We start from the raw sequence: 14,156 nt of genomic DNA on the forward strand, positions 1-14,156 counted from the left end.
AGCTATGGAGGAGCATGAGTCACCCAATGTGCAGGCAGGAGCACCTTCCTCCATCCAGGTAAGCAGCAAGGGCACAGATGTGCACTGACCCCTGTGCTAATCCCAGACCATAAGATTGCTGCAGCACACCCCAGGCAGAACCCCAGGGGCCTCAGAGCCCTGAGCATGATCCAAGTGGTAGCATCAGCTTGGCTGAACCCCCCATTCTGCATCACACCACTGGACACCCCACCCTGGGTTTACTGCCCCCTTTCCCTTCCCTGCTCTCCCACTAGAGGAGTGGGCATAGCCCCCTCCCACCCCAGGCACTGTGAGGAACCCTGGTGCAGGGTCCATCACCTGTCCATCCCTTCACTCCTCATACTCCCAGCTCTGCAGAGCCCAGCTGGGCAGCTGCAAGCTCCCCTACCCCAGGTGTGTGGGAGGGGGCCCAAATGGGCACCACTGCACCCTGACCAAGCCTGACCCAGTCCTGAAGCCACAGTGCCAGCTCAGCCCCACCTGCAGGGGATCCGGGGCTTATCCCAATCCAGGAGCAGCCCAAAGCAGGGCTTTTCCCTAATTGCCAGCACAAGAGCAGGATGCAGGGCCTTGGTACTGCTGGCTCTGGGCAAGCTGCAGGGAAGATGCTTGGCAGTAGGCCTAAGCACATGCCTTTGGGGGCTGCCTTCAATCACCTTCTCCCTCCATGAGCTGCAGTGCCCTGGGAGAGCCTGGACAGATATCAGCCATCCATCCCTATCACTGTCCATTCCTTTCTGCCAAGCACCATCCCATTGCAGATGCCTGTAACCTCTCTGCAGTCACACCAACATCTCTCCCTCAGGGGAAACCCAGAGATGAGATAGATGTCAGACATCCCTCTCCTGGCAAGCTGGAGCAAAGCCAAGGAGCGGGCTCGAAAGGCACAGGCAGACATGGCAGGGGGCGCACTGCCCTCGGAGAGAGCAGAGCCCTGCCCCAGCTCCGGCCAAGGGCTCCAGCCGCTGTTCCCGGCCCACGCCAGGGAGCGGCGGTGGAGGATCTTGCACTGCCCCCCCGTGGCCATGGCGGGAGGTGCAGGTGGACCCGAGACGCCTGGGAGGGCACGGGGCACCAAGGCCTCCAGCCAGCAGAGCCCAAGAGACAGTCGGAGGGGTCCTCGGAGAGGCGCTCACCCCGTGCCTGGCCATTGCAGACTGTCACAGGGACAGTCGCAGGCTCGGTGACCGCAGTCCTGCCCCACTCTCCACAGACACCCCACTCCTGTGCCCAGACCCCGACCTGTTCTATGCCTCATGGGGCCAGACCACAGCAGAGTCCTCGGGGTCCTGAGGGGTCACAGCCTGAGTCCATGCCTGGGAATGGCCCACGCAAAGGAGGAGACAAAGCGGTGCTGCTGTTTGGGTATCCACATTTATTATACGTCTGGGGCAAGCCCAGGACTGCCACTCGCCTGGGCCCCTCCAATCGAAGGCCAGCGACCCATCCTCCTTAAATATTGGTTATAAAACAAATTTCTTTTTTTCCTTTTTATTTTTTTTAAAAATCCCGTATCTCTCTCTCTCTCTCCACTTTTTTTGCCTTTTTGTATTTGAGTATAAAAGCAGGGGCAGGTGCTCCACCTTGCCTGCCGCTACCTCCGCAGGCTGCGCTGTGCCTGCCGCAGCAGCGTGTCGAAGTCCAGGGAGTCAAACTTGCTCTTGACGGGAGCCGGGTCAAAATCCTCCCGGTTTGAATCTGGAAGAGATGGAGAGAGGCTGCCTTGAGCCACTGACACAATTCTGCCCATCCCCACAGCAAACTTCTTCTCATCTTGCTTCACGTGGCAGCAGCTAGACCCAGAGTTGGGCCGGCCTCCATCACAGCGCTGGAGAGACAGGGAGCCCCCGTTCAACTTCCCTTCAGTACAGGCCTGCATATGGCCCTGCTGCCAAACCTGAATGACGCCAAGGATGGGGACCCCCTATAACTCGGGGAAGAAGGTGCCAGTACTTCAACGTGGAGGCTGCACGACTCACCCAAGTCGGCGTAGTTCCTCCTGCAGAACTGCCGGCGGCCGCCAAAGCACAGGTCAAAGGGCTGCTCATCTGGGCGCCGCAGCTTGTGCCCACTCTCGATGGCAGCAAAGGCTTCCTCGGCATAGCGATAGGTGACAAAGCCATAGTTATCCCTGACACCGGAGAAGAAGGGGGATGGAAATCAGCAGCAACACAGTTACAAACGCATTTGTCCCCCCCTGGTCTGCACTGTCCCCTTGAGTAATGGGAAAAGGGCCAAGAGGAACCATCCCTGGGAAGGGGCTGACCCACATCCCCAGAGCTCTTACCCCTCAGACCGGAAGTGCAGGGTGCACTCCTCGATGTCCCCAAACACAGAGAAGCGGTGCTGCAGCTCTGACCGTGTCATCCTGCTGGGGATCTTGCCAATAAACACAACTCGACGCTCCTCCTGCAGGCAGGGATGCCCCATCCATGAGCAGGACCTCTCCCACAGAGCACCCTCCCTGCATAGCCACCCACCACACCACGCCCTGGCCAGGCAGGGCCTCCCAGCAATGCTGCCTGAATGCTGCATCACCCTGGCTTTCTGAAGTGACAGAGAGTGTGGACCCCCAAATCTTTAGCCCCATTTTCCCAGCCCTCCAGCACTCACTATTGCACGTTCCTTCTGGAGGATCCTCTGCCTTTGGTAGTGGTCCTGTGCATCGCAACTGTATCTGGCAGGGCAGAAACCAAACACATGAGCTATGGGATCACGGGGGTGTCAGAAGAGAGTGATCCCAAACACAGGGGAGATACTGAAGGAATGTTCCTGCCCAGAACACAGGAGGCTGGGAGAGGGGTTGGGAAGAACTCACAGCCCTGCAGGGTGGCCACGCTCACCTTCTCCGCCTGTTACTCCTCCTGCGGGGTGAGGGGGAGCGGGACTGGCTGTGGGATGTGGACCTGGACGAGTAGGAGGATGTTGATGATGAGGACCTGTCACGGGACCTGCCACATGACCCACAGCTGGAGCGAGAGGAGGAACTGCGGGAACATCTTGAGCGGTATCTGGGGGAAGGAGAGACACAGCTGAGCTCTCCCCATGGCCAGCACCACGAGGCTCCAGAGATGAAAAACACCTTCATCCTCCCCACGGTATCCAGCACCCCATTCGGACAGGACCCATCCCCAGGATGAACTGGACTGTGGAAACCTCTGCCCAAGATAGCCAGAGCAGTAACAACACTACAGAGATGTTGCTCCACTTGGCTTCTAACACCGCAGAGAGAAGGGAGCAGGCTCACAGCAGGCACAGCCTCTGAAGAGCAAGAAACAGTCCCATGGGAACTGTGAAGCACAGGATTGCAACCAGGATGGCCCAGGAGGGGTTGGGGCTGCTGTGCTGAGCCCTACACCATGCACAGGATGACAACGGAGCCATCACATCGGTGTCCCATGCAACAGCTGGGTGAATGGAGACTGCAGGAGCTTCCCTGGCAGGGTCAGGTAGAGCTTAAGGGCAGCAGGACCAAAACCTCTCTGGGATCAAGCTGTGCTGCCTCCAGTCAGGAGCACAGTCCATCTCCAGCCATGCTGCCCAGTGGTGGCCCCTGCCATAGGCAAACCCAGGCCTGGCGAGGCATGCTGCCTGGTACTGCCACATGTTCTCCTGGAGCACAGCAAGTCAGGATGGCACAGTCCACGGGGACATTTCTCAGCACTAGGCCAGCTGGATTTGCTGGAAAGCCAAGCCAGATATGTCACTTGACAGTCCCCAAGCTGCACAGCCCTGGGACATGGTACTATATACCCGTCTTTTCCAGCTCCAGCCTCTACGTTTACTGGTCATCAGTGGAGGGGTCTTAGTTGGACAGGCCCCTCACGCCCAGAGATGTCTCCAGAACTGGCTGAACAGCCAGGAAAGGACAAGAGAATCCCTTTGCCAGCTCCAGAGCTTCCCAGCCCAGCTGGGACAGGCTGTGGTTCACTCAGATGCACAAGGACTCCAAAACAAATGCGTCCCACAGAGACCAAGCTGTCCCATTTCCCTACATAACCACCTCCATAAGGAGTGCAGGGAGCCCCTGAGGCAGCCAAGCCAGACGGGTTTTTCCCTGCTTGCCTCCAGCAGCTCCCTGGAGGGCTCTGCTGCAGCTCCTCTCATTTTTACATCTAGGACTGCAGTAGCCTCATAGCAGAAACACAAACACCTGCAGTAATACCCCAGAAAAAGCATCCAAGAGCCAAGATGCAGCCAAGAACCCATGTTCCAGGAGGAATAAGGAACCCTGGCTCAGTGGTAGCTTTGCAGGTGCACCTGCCCAGATATGGGGTTCAGCCAGACACCCACAGGCAGGGTGTCACAGCAGCTCCCACAGTCTCTGTGAGCCAGGCACCCCTTCAGAAGGGCCACAATGACAAAAAGGTCACAGCCATCAAGTAGGACCATAAAGAGGTGCCCGGGCACCTGCAAAAGACCAGCCACCAGACAACTGCCCCAAGAGAAGCGACAAACAACGCACAGCTTACCTTCGCCACCGCTTGGGGGGTGGGGAGAACGACCGTGACCGGGATCGGGAGGACGAGGATGAAGATGAAGACGAGGACTCACTAGCTCCATCCGAACTGGAGCTGAAGGAGCGGCTGGCACGGCTCCGGCCAGCCCTCCAGCTGTTGGTAGAGGGGCTGGGTGAGTCCTGGGGTCTCCGGTAGCAGCGTAGGGACCTCTTGGCAGCAGCGTGGCTGGGCTGGGCACTGGGAGTCCGCACCTCCTGGTCCCGGCACGGGGATGCAGCTGGAGACAGGAGCACCGAGGTGGGGGGACTGCTGCACCTGGTGGTGGCCTTGTTGGGGATGGTAGTCCGATAATCCAGGGGGGCTAGGCAGGCTGTCCCCACTGGCTCCTGGATGGGCCTCACAGTGGTGGGGGGGGCTGGCGGGGTGGGCTCAGGTTGGTCCAGCGTCCGTTTGGTTAAGGAGGAGATGGGTTTGATAGTTATGTCCCGGTGGCGTTTGACATTCCAGTGGGAGCCGCCCTTGGCAGGGGGCTGTGTGCCAGTGATACTGTTGCTCTCCGGTCGTGCCACAGCTGGGATGCAGTAGTCATGGTCTCCCGAGCACACATGGTTGGGGGCAGTGCCAGTGGGGGCCAGCACCACACTGTTCCCCTGGATCTTGTCTGGGGGCAGTGGCTTGGCTTTCATCGGCTTGGCTGTCTTCTGGGACCCTTCCTGGGATGCGGACCCAGGCGACTTGGCCTTGGCCAGCAGTGAGACAGCAGGCAAAGGCTTCCAGAGCTGATGGGGGGGTGTCGCTGGGGGAGTGAGGCCTGTGAGAGTACCAGAAGGCTTTCAAGAGCAGCCCCTTGATGCAACCTGCCCAGCTGGGCTCCCTCATGGCCAGGCCTCCCTCACTCCCCAGGCTGTCTCCCAGCCCCACAACAGCTATGCCAAGACACCATGGGCTCCCCTGCTTTATCCCAGGTATTCATTACCTGCCACATTGGCCAGCTCAGAGGCATGCAAGCCATCCGGGGGCTTCCTGTCCTGCTGAGTCTGTCCATCCTGCTGGATCTCAGGCCTGAGAAAGGGAAAGGAGCTTTGTCAAATGCGGCAGGCAAAGCCCAGTCCAGTGACGAGCTCATCCCCTCCTGGGCTGGTACACACAGCACAGTTCACACCCTGCCAGGACTTAGAGTTGCCCCATGTCCCCACCAAAGGCAAGACTCAGCACTCTGCCAGGCTCCACACTGGGGCACCAGCTGCCCATGTCTTGGTACTCACCCGGAGCTCCCTGTCGGCCTCCTGTCCTCGGGGGGCTGCACAGGAGTCTCCTCCTTCTTGGCTAAAAAGAGAGCAGGTAGGTGAGGATGCTGAGAGGCCAGGACTGGAGGGCAGGGGACACAGAATATCCCAGGCATAGATAGGGAAGAGTTTCACAGAATCCCAAACCCAGCTCCCTGCAGAGAGGAGCTGCACATCTCCTTTCATTCACAGACTCTTCACCACCCCCTTGGTCACTGTGGGGACCCCTGGCCACTTTCACAGGCCAAGAAAGAGATGGAGGCAGAGACACCCCCAGGACAAGGCACCTGGCCAGAGTAATACGAGCCCACAGGCAGCAGCATTGCAGACCCTCCACTCCCACCCTACCACAAGGAGCACGGGCAGCCCAGAAAGGCCAGCATGGCATAGGGGGAGCCCCACAAGGGACAGCACGCTGCATCCGCACCTTCAGACTTCTCAAACTGCTCCAGCAGGCTGGACAGGTCGGTGGCTTCAATCCCTGGGCCAGGGAGAAAGCACAGCAAGTCAGGTCAGCCAAAATCCTCCTGGCACCACAGGGGTGCATCCCAACCCCATCCTCCCCCAGCAGCAGCCTCCCTGGATGATGGGGTAAGCACTTGGGAGAAGCAGTGGCAGAGCCTGCAGCAGCTCTGTGCCTCCTGCAGCAAGGACAGGAGCATGCAGTTCTGCAAACCCAGGAGGGACCAGTTTGGGCACAGCCAGCCCAGACAATACACTGGAGGCAACATCCTAGCAGAGCACTGGGAAGAGACTGTAAGTCCATGGGCATAGCTTTGCCACCCTCACCACCAGAAGTGGAAGGAATTGGTTCTGCTGTGCGGGCTGCCAGCAGCACTGCAGCCTCGCTGGCTGGTGACACTCAACCCATGGTCCCACAACCCTCTCACTCACCGATCTCGCTGATGAAGGCTTGCACAATGTCCTTGCTGCTGTCACTGGGCTGTGCCGGGCTGCGGAGCGGCTGGTACCTCCACGGTCGCACAGCGGGCGCCTTGTTGGGCAGGCTGCTCTCTCGACATGCTTTCGGTGGTGGTGCCACAGCCTGGGAGGTGGATGTTTGCCCAGGCAGCTCCTGCCCAGCAGCTGCCTTAGGCTCCAGCAGAGCTCTCTCCTCTGTCCCTTTGCCCGGCCCTACAGCCTTCTCCGTGGGGCAGGTGCCAGGGGACTCCCCAACAGGGCCAGCAGCAGGGGACACCTCCATAGGGCAGTGGATGGCAGCTGGGGGATCCTTTGGGAGCTGGGTGGGAGTTACAGCCTGAAGCTCTTCTGGAGGCTGAGTAGGGGCAGCCTGGGGGGCTGGTGCTGCAGGAGGGACCCTGCTGGGCTGGGCAGCGGCAACCGAGGGGGCTGGCAGAGGCTGGGCTGAGGCAGGAGCCGCAGGGGCCTTGGGGAGAGAGCTCTCCCCTGCCAGCCGTGCCTGCCTCTTGGAGTCCGGTACCCTGCTGGTCGCTGGCCTGGCTGGGCCACCTGCAGCCCCCATCTCGCTGGCCAGGCCAGGTGGCTGGGCAGGGAAGGCCGGTGGCTCCGGGCAGCTGAGCACAGGGGCAGCAGGAAGCTGCCCATGCAGGAGGGCTGTGCTGGGGTGGCTGCCAGCTGGGAAGGCAGTGGCAGCCTGCACTGCTGTTCTGGGGTCCCTGTATGCCAGGGCAGGCACCGGAGGTGGCATGGGGATTCCTGGCCAGTAGGATGGCGGTGCCCATCCCACTGGGGCATAGGGTCCACCAGGGCCAAATGGAGGTGGGGGTGGCACAGCCGGTGGGGGCCAGGCCATGGGTGGAGGCGGGAGGCCAGTCACCATGTGAAAAGCACTGGAGGAGTTGGCAACAGGAGGTGGGGGCAAACCATGGCAGCCCATGGGCTGGGGGCTGAAACAGGGCCAGGAAGGCACTGGTGGGTAAAGGGTGTAAGCACCGGCAGAGGCTGGCGGCATCCCAGCAGGGGTCATCCCAGCAGCTGGGGGCACGTTTGGTGCAGCAAAAGGCATTGGTGTTGATGGGGGTGGTGGAGCCGTGGCAGGTGCCGTAGCTGAAGCCAGAGCAGTGGGAGCTTTGCCAGCAGAAGGGCCAGCAGTGGGGCTGGTGGGTTTCTCCAGGCCCTCCTGAGCACTGTCTGCATCGGTGGCAGAGCGCTTGGGTGACACCAGGCAGGGGATCTCTGCCAGCTCCGCTGGAGGCTCGGGGACGCTGGGCCACTTGCTGGCCACTTGCTTCTTGTCTTCCTGGCTGCCGCCCAGGCTGGACTGGCGGTGCAGCATGCGGATGCGGTATTCCCGCAGGCTCAGTGCCTTGGGTTTGCCTTCCTTGGGCAGGCCCTCACTCGGCTCTGCTGCTGGCAGGCTCTGTGGGGGCTCCAACTGCACACCTTGCTCCAGGAGCTGAGAGGCAGCCTCCGAGACCCCACTGCTCTGTCCAGCAGACGTCTGTGAATCTCCCTGGCCCTCAGCCTGGTCTGTCGGGCTGGGACATGCAGCTGCTGGCTGCCCCTCCACACTTGGTGTGGTCTTCTCCAGAGGCACCACAGTCTTGTTCTTCTCTGGGGCCACGCTCACCATTTCTGGTGATGGCACCTTCTGCAGATCCTGCTGCACTTTCTTGGGCAGGAAGGCCCCTGATGTGCTCTGGGGCCTGCCCCGGGGTTGTGGTGCCCGCTCAGCATTCAGCTCCATCTGCCCCTCCTTCTGGGCTCGTTCCAGCTGCTGTGCCAGGAAGTCTGAGACCTGGACGGAAGGACATGCTGCCCGCTGACGGCTGGTGGCCAGTTGGCCCAGGGGCTGCCCAGAGCCAGCAGAGCGAAGCCGGTGGGCCACACAGTCCCTGCCAGCCCTGGTTTGCTTGCTTTGGTCCAGCTCTGCTTTCTTTTTCCGACTCTTCCTTGCTCTCTCACGGCCCCGTCCCTTCTCAGAGCACTCGCGTTTCCCACCCACTGTGGCTTCCGTGCTGTGCCAGGAGCTGCTGTTGGGACTCCAGGCTCCAGGTGCTGCTGCCTCTGGTGGGGAGGTGCCCTCTGGGGTAGTGCAAGAGGGCTCCTTCCCAGGCAGTTTTTCCTCCTTCTTCTCCTCCACCCCAGTTTCCTGGGTTGGAGTTCCTGGCAGTTCCTCTTTATCCTCTGGGATTGATGCCCTGGTACCCTCCTCTGCTCCTAGGAGCTGGAGCTCCAGATCGAGGGAGCTAGGAGCCAAGGGCTGCAGGACCACAGGGATCTCCACACTCTCTCCCTCGCCAGGTACAATTTCCAGCAAGACCGGACTGCTCAGAAGCTCCTTGGCCACGGGCTCAGTCTCGGGGTCCAGGCACACAGTGAAGGTGGGCAGGCAGTACGAGTGCATGGACTTCACCAGCTCACTCAGAGACACATCACCTGTGTTGATGATGCAGGGGTCTTCGTGCTCCTCCACTGCTGCCCCAGCCTCGCTCACACAGAAATCCACAGCCTTCATGCTGCTGTCTAGCTCCACACCCAAGGCAGTTTCCTCCTCTTCTTCCTCCCCATCACTGCGCTGTGGCAGGGGCTGCTCTCGGGCCCGGTGCCAGCCCACCTTCCTCTCCAGTCTCGGGGTGCTGCAGACTTGCTTCTTTGGCAGCACTGGGTCCTCGAGGCCGTGAGCAGCACAGTCCCAGGCCAGGTCTGCATCAGTCTGGGAAGGGGGACCACAGCAAGCATCAGCTCCTGGGCTTTCACCGCAGCTCTCCCAGGCACAGACAACTGTGGGTCTGCTGGAACTCTAACAGCAAACCCCTGGGCAGACAAAAAGCTGGGATGCATTTGACCCTCCCAGTACGACACAACAGAGCTGGAAACCTGCCACCCCTATGGGAGCATCCCCAGTCCCCAGCACCCACCACCTGGGGCAGACCCTGCTCCTACTGCCACTGGTGCCTTGCAAAAGCATTGCTTCTGGGAAAGAATGCCTGTGCCAGGTGGGAAGGCTGGGGCTGGGGGCAGCAGCAGGGACAGTTATCCCAGCACCATCCCAACACTGCTCCTTCAGATTCCCCTGCTCAGGTGCTCACCTTCCCAATCACAGAGACACTGCTGCTGCTGCTGAGAGGCCTGAGAGCCTTGGGCTGCTCCAGGGCAGGGCTCTCACATTCCAGCAACGGACGGGACAAGGTGAGAAACTTCTGAAACTGGAGAGGAGATTGACAGATGATGAGACAATGGCAGGTTTACGCTGCTGGAAGGGACAGGCCACCCGCAGCCCCACACTGACCACACACTTCACCCCGCAGAGCCTGGAAGCAAACTCAGCCCTGTTTCACCCTCAGCATGTGCAGCTCCGGTTGGGGATGTGCTGCTCCCCCAAAGCCTCTGGCACATCTCTGGCTCTACACCAAGACTTAAATCGAAGGCATGGCCCCCCAGTAGTACACCGGAGTCCTGCGGGCGTCCAGGCCTGGTTCAGCCCTTCTCTCATGTTACTAGTCAGAGGAACCATCCCAGGTTACTGGGGACGAGGGTCCTACCACCTCAGGACACCCTCATGCCAGGACCTAGCAGAGCCCTGCCTGAGCATCTTCCCACAGGTTCTGGGGTCAGGCTGGCTCTGCCCTGCAACTCACCGAGGGATTCTCCCGCTCACGAGGCGAGGTCAGCAGCTCTGCATCCATGATGGTGTCAAAGGGGGACAGGGTCTCATCATCCGTGCTGTCCAGGATCTCCGTGATGGCAGTCAGCAAGGACAGCTCGTTCTGCACATCCAGGCAGACCTTGCTCTGCTAAAGAGCAGGGGCAGTCTCAGAGGGTGATGGGGCACAGCCACAAGACCTGGCCCTGGGGGACATTGCTCCCACTCCCACCCACGTCACAGCCAGAGCCATCCCAGCCACCACATCCCGCACCCGTGTGTGAGCTCCCACCTCGCACAGAGAGAGATCCTCAATGATGGAGATCACAGAGGAGTCAAGATAGTTCTGCATTGTCCCGAGGATCTCTTCAGCCTCCAAGATGGTTTCTGCATCCAACGACGTTAAGTTCAAGTCATCCTCGAGGGAAAAGCACTGTTGAGGAGCATGGGGAGCCAGGTAAACACTTTGCACAGCCCCACTATCAGTGCTGATCTCCTCCACAGCACACACGGGCTCCTGATAGCCTGTGCTGCAAACCGTGGCTGAGCACCCCAACCCCAAACACGCAGGGGAGGCAGGTGGGACACGGCTGCAGGTCAGAAGCTGGCACAGGGATTATTCCCTCTTGCTTTTGGGAGTATCCACCCCACTGCACAACGTGGTGTGCCACTTTCAGACCAAGACCTGTCCGGTTACCAGGATGCCTCCAACCAAAAATTTCTGCCTGATTCACTCCGCAGCTGCGTGACTGGAAAAGATGAACTGATAAAACCGCAGCCTCTGCTCAACACCACACACTGCTCATGTGGGACAGGGAGGGGACAGGCAGGCTCCCGCCATCCCATGGACTGTCACGTGCTCCCCCAGCTCTGGCTCTTGGCGCTTCAGATAAGCCCAAAACCATTACGAAATTCATAACAAATCGCAGGAGTCAGCAACAGGGATGTAGCCAGCTGCCACTGCTGGTGCCCTACCCAACACCTCTGCTGCAGGCTACCAGAGGACATGCTCTGTGCTTGCAATTCAGGACCAAACCAGCTTTGTTACTCTTCTTCCTTCAAATTCCCCGCCCCACATCCTTTCTTGTCCCTCAGCCACCTCCAGGGATGTTTGGGTAATGCTAAGTAACTTCAGAAAGGTCTCTGCACTACAGTTCATGGTGCCATACAGTCCAGTGCTGCAGGAAGGCCAGGAAAAGGCATGAAAAGCCAGATGCCAGGTGAGGGCAGAAGCTGCAGCCCCTGGCTGAGCAGAGCAGCAGCGTAGGCATGTCACCAGCACCTCCCTCCCAAAGCTGGCTGGGATCAGGCAGCAAGCTGTCTTCCTCCCCTTGGAGCAGCACTGGGAGAATCCAGCCAGACCTTGGGGGATGCTCATCTGATGCAGCTGACCCACATGAGCCTGATCCCACATAGGACAAAATGTACCCTGTCCCTGTATAGGACCTGCCTAGCACACAGGAAACTGCAATGGAGGAAGAGCAGGCATTTCACTAAATAGGTGTTTCCTAGAATATGGCAGCACTAAAATCACATGCCCAAACCCCTGGTTCCTGGGGCTCTTCAGAGACTTGTTCCAATCAGACAGAGCAGGCACCTCTGGCTGCAGCACAGCCAGGAGCCCCGTGTGACCCCAGAACACAGGCATCCCAGGAACAGGCTGGGAATCAAAGCCCAAAAATCCACAGCAATGCCCCGCAGACACCCATCCCAGATCTTCCCAGCCTGTGACAGGGCAGCCTTAAAGACCAGGAGCCTGTAGTGTTTTGGGGCTCTGCAGCCAGTTCGGCAGCCTGGGCCAGCCTGCCCCAAGACCCTCTGCCTGGAAGCGGAGTCCACCAGTGACACCAGGACACCACCCCACTGTGCAGATCAGGCTACAGAGCAGTTTTACCGCTCAGCATCTCCAGTCCCCTCCCTCAGCCAGTGCTGGCTGCCGGTCAGAGCCCGGCGCAGAGCCCACTGGCAGCCCTTTAGGCGCAGCCTGGCTGTGATTCCTGGCCAATCCTTACGCAGATACTGGGAGGAGCGGGGAAGTACATCCAGGCTCGCACGCCCAGCTCAAGCGCGGCGTGCAGCCCTGAGTCAGCGGTGACCCGGCAGGCAGAGGCACCGGGGCCACCGGAGGAGCCAGCAGGATGGAGCCCCAGCAGCCCAGGGACACGGGGGCCAACTGACCCCTGCCTGCTGACTGCAAGGGGGTCTTGGGGACACCCCCAGGGTTGCATGGCCCTACCCATCTGGACACAGGGCTGGCTCTCCCCAGAGGCAGCGTCTAATAAGAGGTTTCCAGCCATGACCAGCACTGGACATTTGGAGGGAGGGAAGCAAAATCCTCCCATTCAAATGGCCTCTTCCCACAGCTCCTGCCCACAGCCTGGGAGGGGAGGGAAATCTCCCAAGCCTTCTTCGACTTCCTTGACTCAGCGCTTTGCAAGAAGGAGTCCCACAGCTGTGAGTCACCAGCGAGCGAGGCTGTGTTCCCCCAGGACTCCCTTTGATCCACCTGGGGCCAGGCACCTCCTGCAGCTCTTGTTGCTTGAGCATCACTTGTGCGTCAGGGCGGGGGTACGAACCAGCCCAGCCTGCTCCTGTGCCCTTGCTCGCTCTCCTCCCTGCCAGAAATCTCTGTGACCCCTAACTGAGGAGAGGCATCCCCCATGCTCCCTCTGTTTGCTTTACAGCAGGGAAGAGGGTCACAGGAACGTTCAAGGACGGGCTTCAGCTCTGGCCACACTCTGCCCAAGCAGCCAGCACTGCCAGGGAGAAGGGAGATACCCACAACCCCAGAGCAGGTTTTGGACACGTGGGGCGCTGGGATTTCAGCCAACAGCTTGCAATGGACATGGCCTGAGCCCTGAGCACGGCCACCAGCTCCTGCGGCATCCACCCTGTGCAGGGGACACTGCGCCCGCTGTTCTGGTCCCCGGGAGAGACAACCGAGGCTCCTGCTGGTGACACGTGTGCCCGGCGTGGACGGCTACGCCCCGAGCACAGGGCGGCCATGCCCCGGGCCGGCTGCCAGCACCGCTCTCACCGGGCCCGAGGTGCCGGCAAGGGCGCGGGGGGAGCCCGAGAACTCGGGGGGCTCCGCCCGGCCGGCGCGGCACAGCCAGAGGTTGCTCCCTGGATTCCTCAGCTTCTTTCAAGAAGCATCAAGCCGGAATACACCTCCCTTCCCCACACGCCGACCACTTTGCCCGCGTCGGGGAGGGGCAAGATGGGCTCGGCATCCCACTGGGCGGGGTCGGGATGGGGGGGGGGTGTCTCCCCCGCAGTCCCCCGGCCGCGCAGGAGCACCCTGGAGGGGGGCAGAGGCGCGGGGCTCCCTGAAATCCCAACAAATGCACAACGCAGGCACCCCCAGGTCGCGTCCAGGGATGCTGCATCCCTGTCCACACAGCAGCACACCGGCACCCAGTGCCCAGTCCGGCGCCGCCAGGTCCCACCGAGGCCAGTGACAGCGGTGGCGGCGACAGCGCCGCGCCCCAGACCTGCCCCGGCGCCAGAGCCACTTACCCCGGGATAAAGCCCCGTTTCCCGGGGATAACCCCCTGGTGCGGCTCGGTGAACCTTCCCCTCCCCGGAGCCCACTACGTCTTGCACCCTCGACTCCTCCACCGAAACCAGCAGGTATCGGTGTCCCAAACCGCCCGCTCCCCGCAGCCGCAGGTGACACAGGGCGGCGCCGGGATGGGGGGACCGCGGGGGGATGGCTGGCCCGGCGGCCCCCCGGCTCACACTCCTCAAGGCCGAGGCGTCACCTCCCGCGGCGGGCACCGGGCCCCCCCCGCCCCGTCGGGTCCCGGTGCTGCCCCCCCC

General features: G+C 60.9%; 2 protein-coding genes across 3 annotated transcripts in view; one reads left to right on the forward strand and one right to left on the reverse strand.

Annotated features, from left to right (window-relative positions):
- Positions 1-1,379: 1,379 nt before the first annotated feature.
- Positions 1,380-10,946, reverse strand: PPRC1 (peroxisome proliferator-activated receptor gamma, coactivator-related 1). The gene is made up of 13 exons (XM_027648239.1): positions 10,627-10,946; positions 10,330-10,485; positions 9,781-9,897; positions 6,662-9,404; positions 6,195-6,248; positions 5,747-5,807; positions 5,458-5,543; positions 4,494-5,292; positions 2,865-3,032; positions 2,635-2,698; positions 2,309-2,430; positions 2,001-2,152; positions 1,380-1,719 (listed from the first exon to the last, which is right to left on the reverse strand). The coding sequence occupies exons 1-13, from the start codon at positions 10,684-10,686 to the stop codon at positions 1,616-1,618; spliced, it is 4,686 nt and encodes a 1,561-aa protein (XP_027504040.1). The 5' UTR covers positions 10,687-10,946; the 3' UTR covers positions 1,380-1,615.
- A 2,752-nt stretch (positions 10,947-13,698) lies between these two features.
- Positions 13,699-14,156, forward strand: part of LDB1 (LIM domain binding 1) — a 32,041-nt gene continuing 31,583 nt past the window's right edge. Inside the window, exon 1 of one of the 2 annotated variants that reach the window (XM_027647936.1) lies at positions 13,699-13,717. The gene's annotated coding sequence lies outside the window, so the exon portion shown is untranslated. The remainder of the gene's footprint in view (positions 13,718-14,156) is intronic. The other variant, XM_027647935.1, reaches the window with a different exon arrangement.

This window comes from Corapipo altera, unplaced genomic scaffold, assembly GCF_003945725.1.
Source record: "Corapipo altera isolate COAL_440 unplaced genomic scaffold, ASM394572v1 56, whole genome shotgun sequence".
In the NCBI taxonomy this organism is placed as follows: Eukaryota; Metazoa; Chordata; class Aves; order Passeriformes; family Pipridae; genus Corapipo; species Corapipo altera.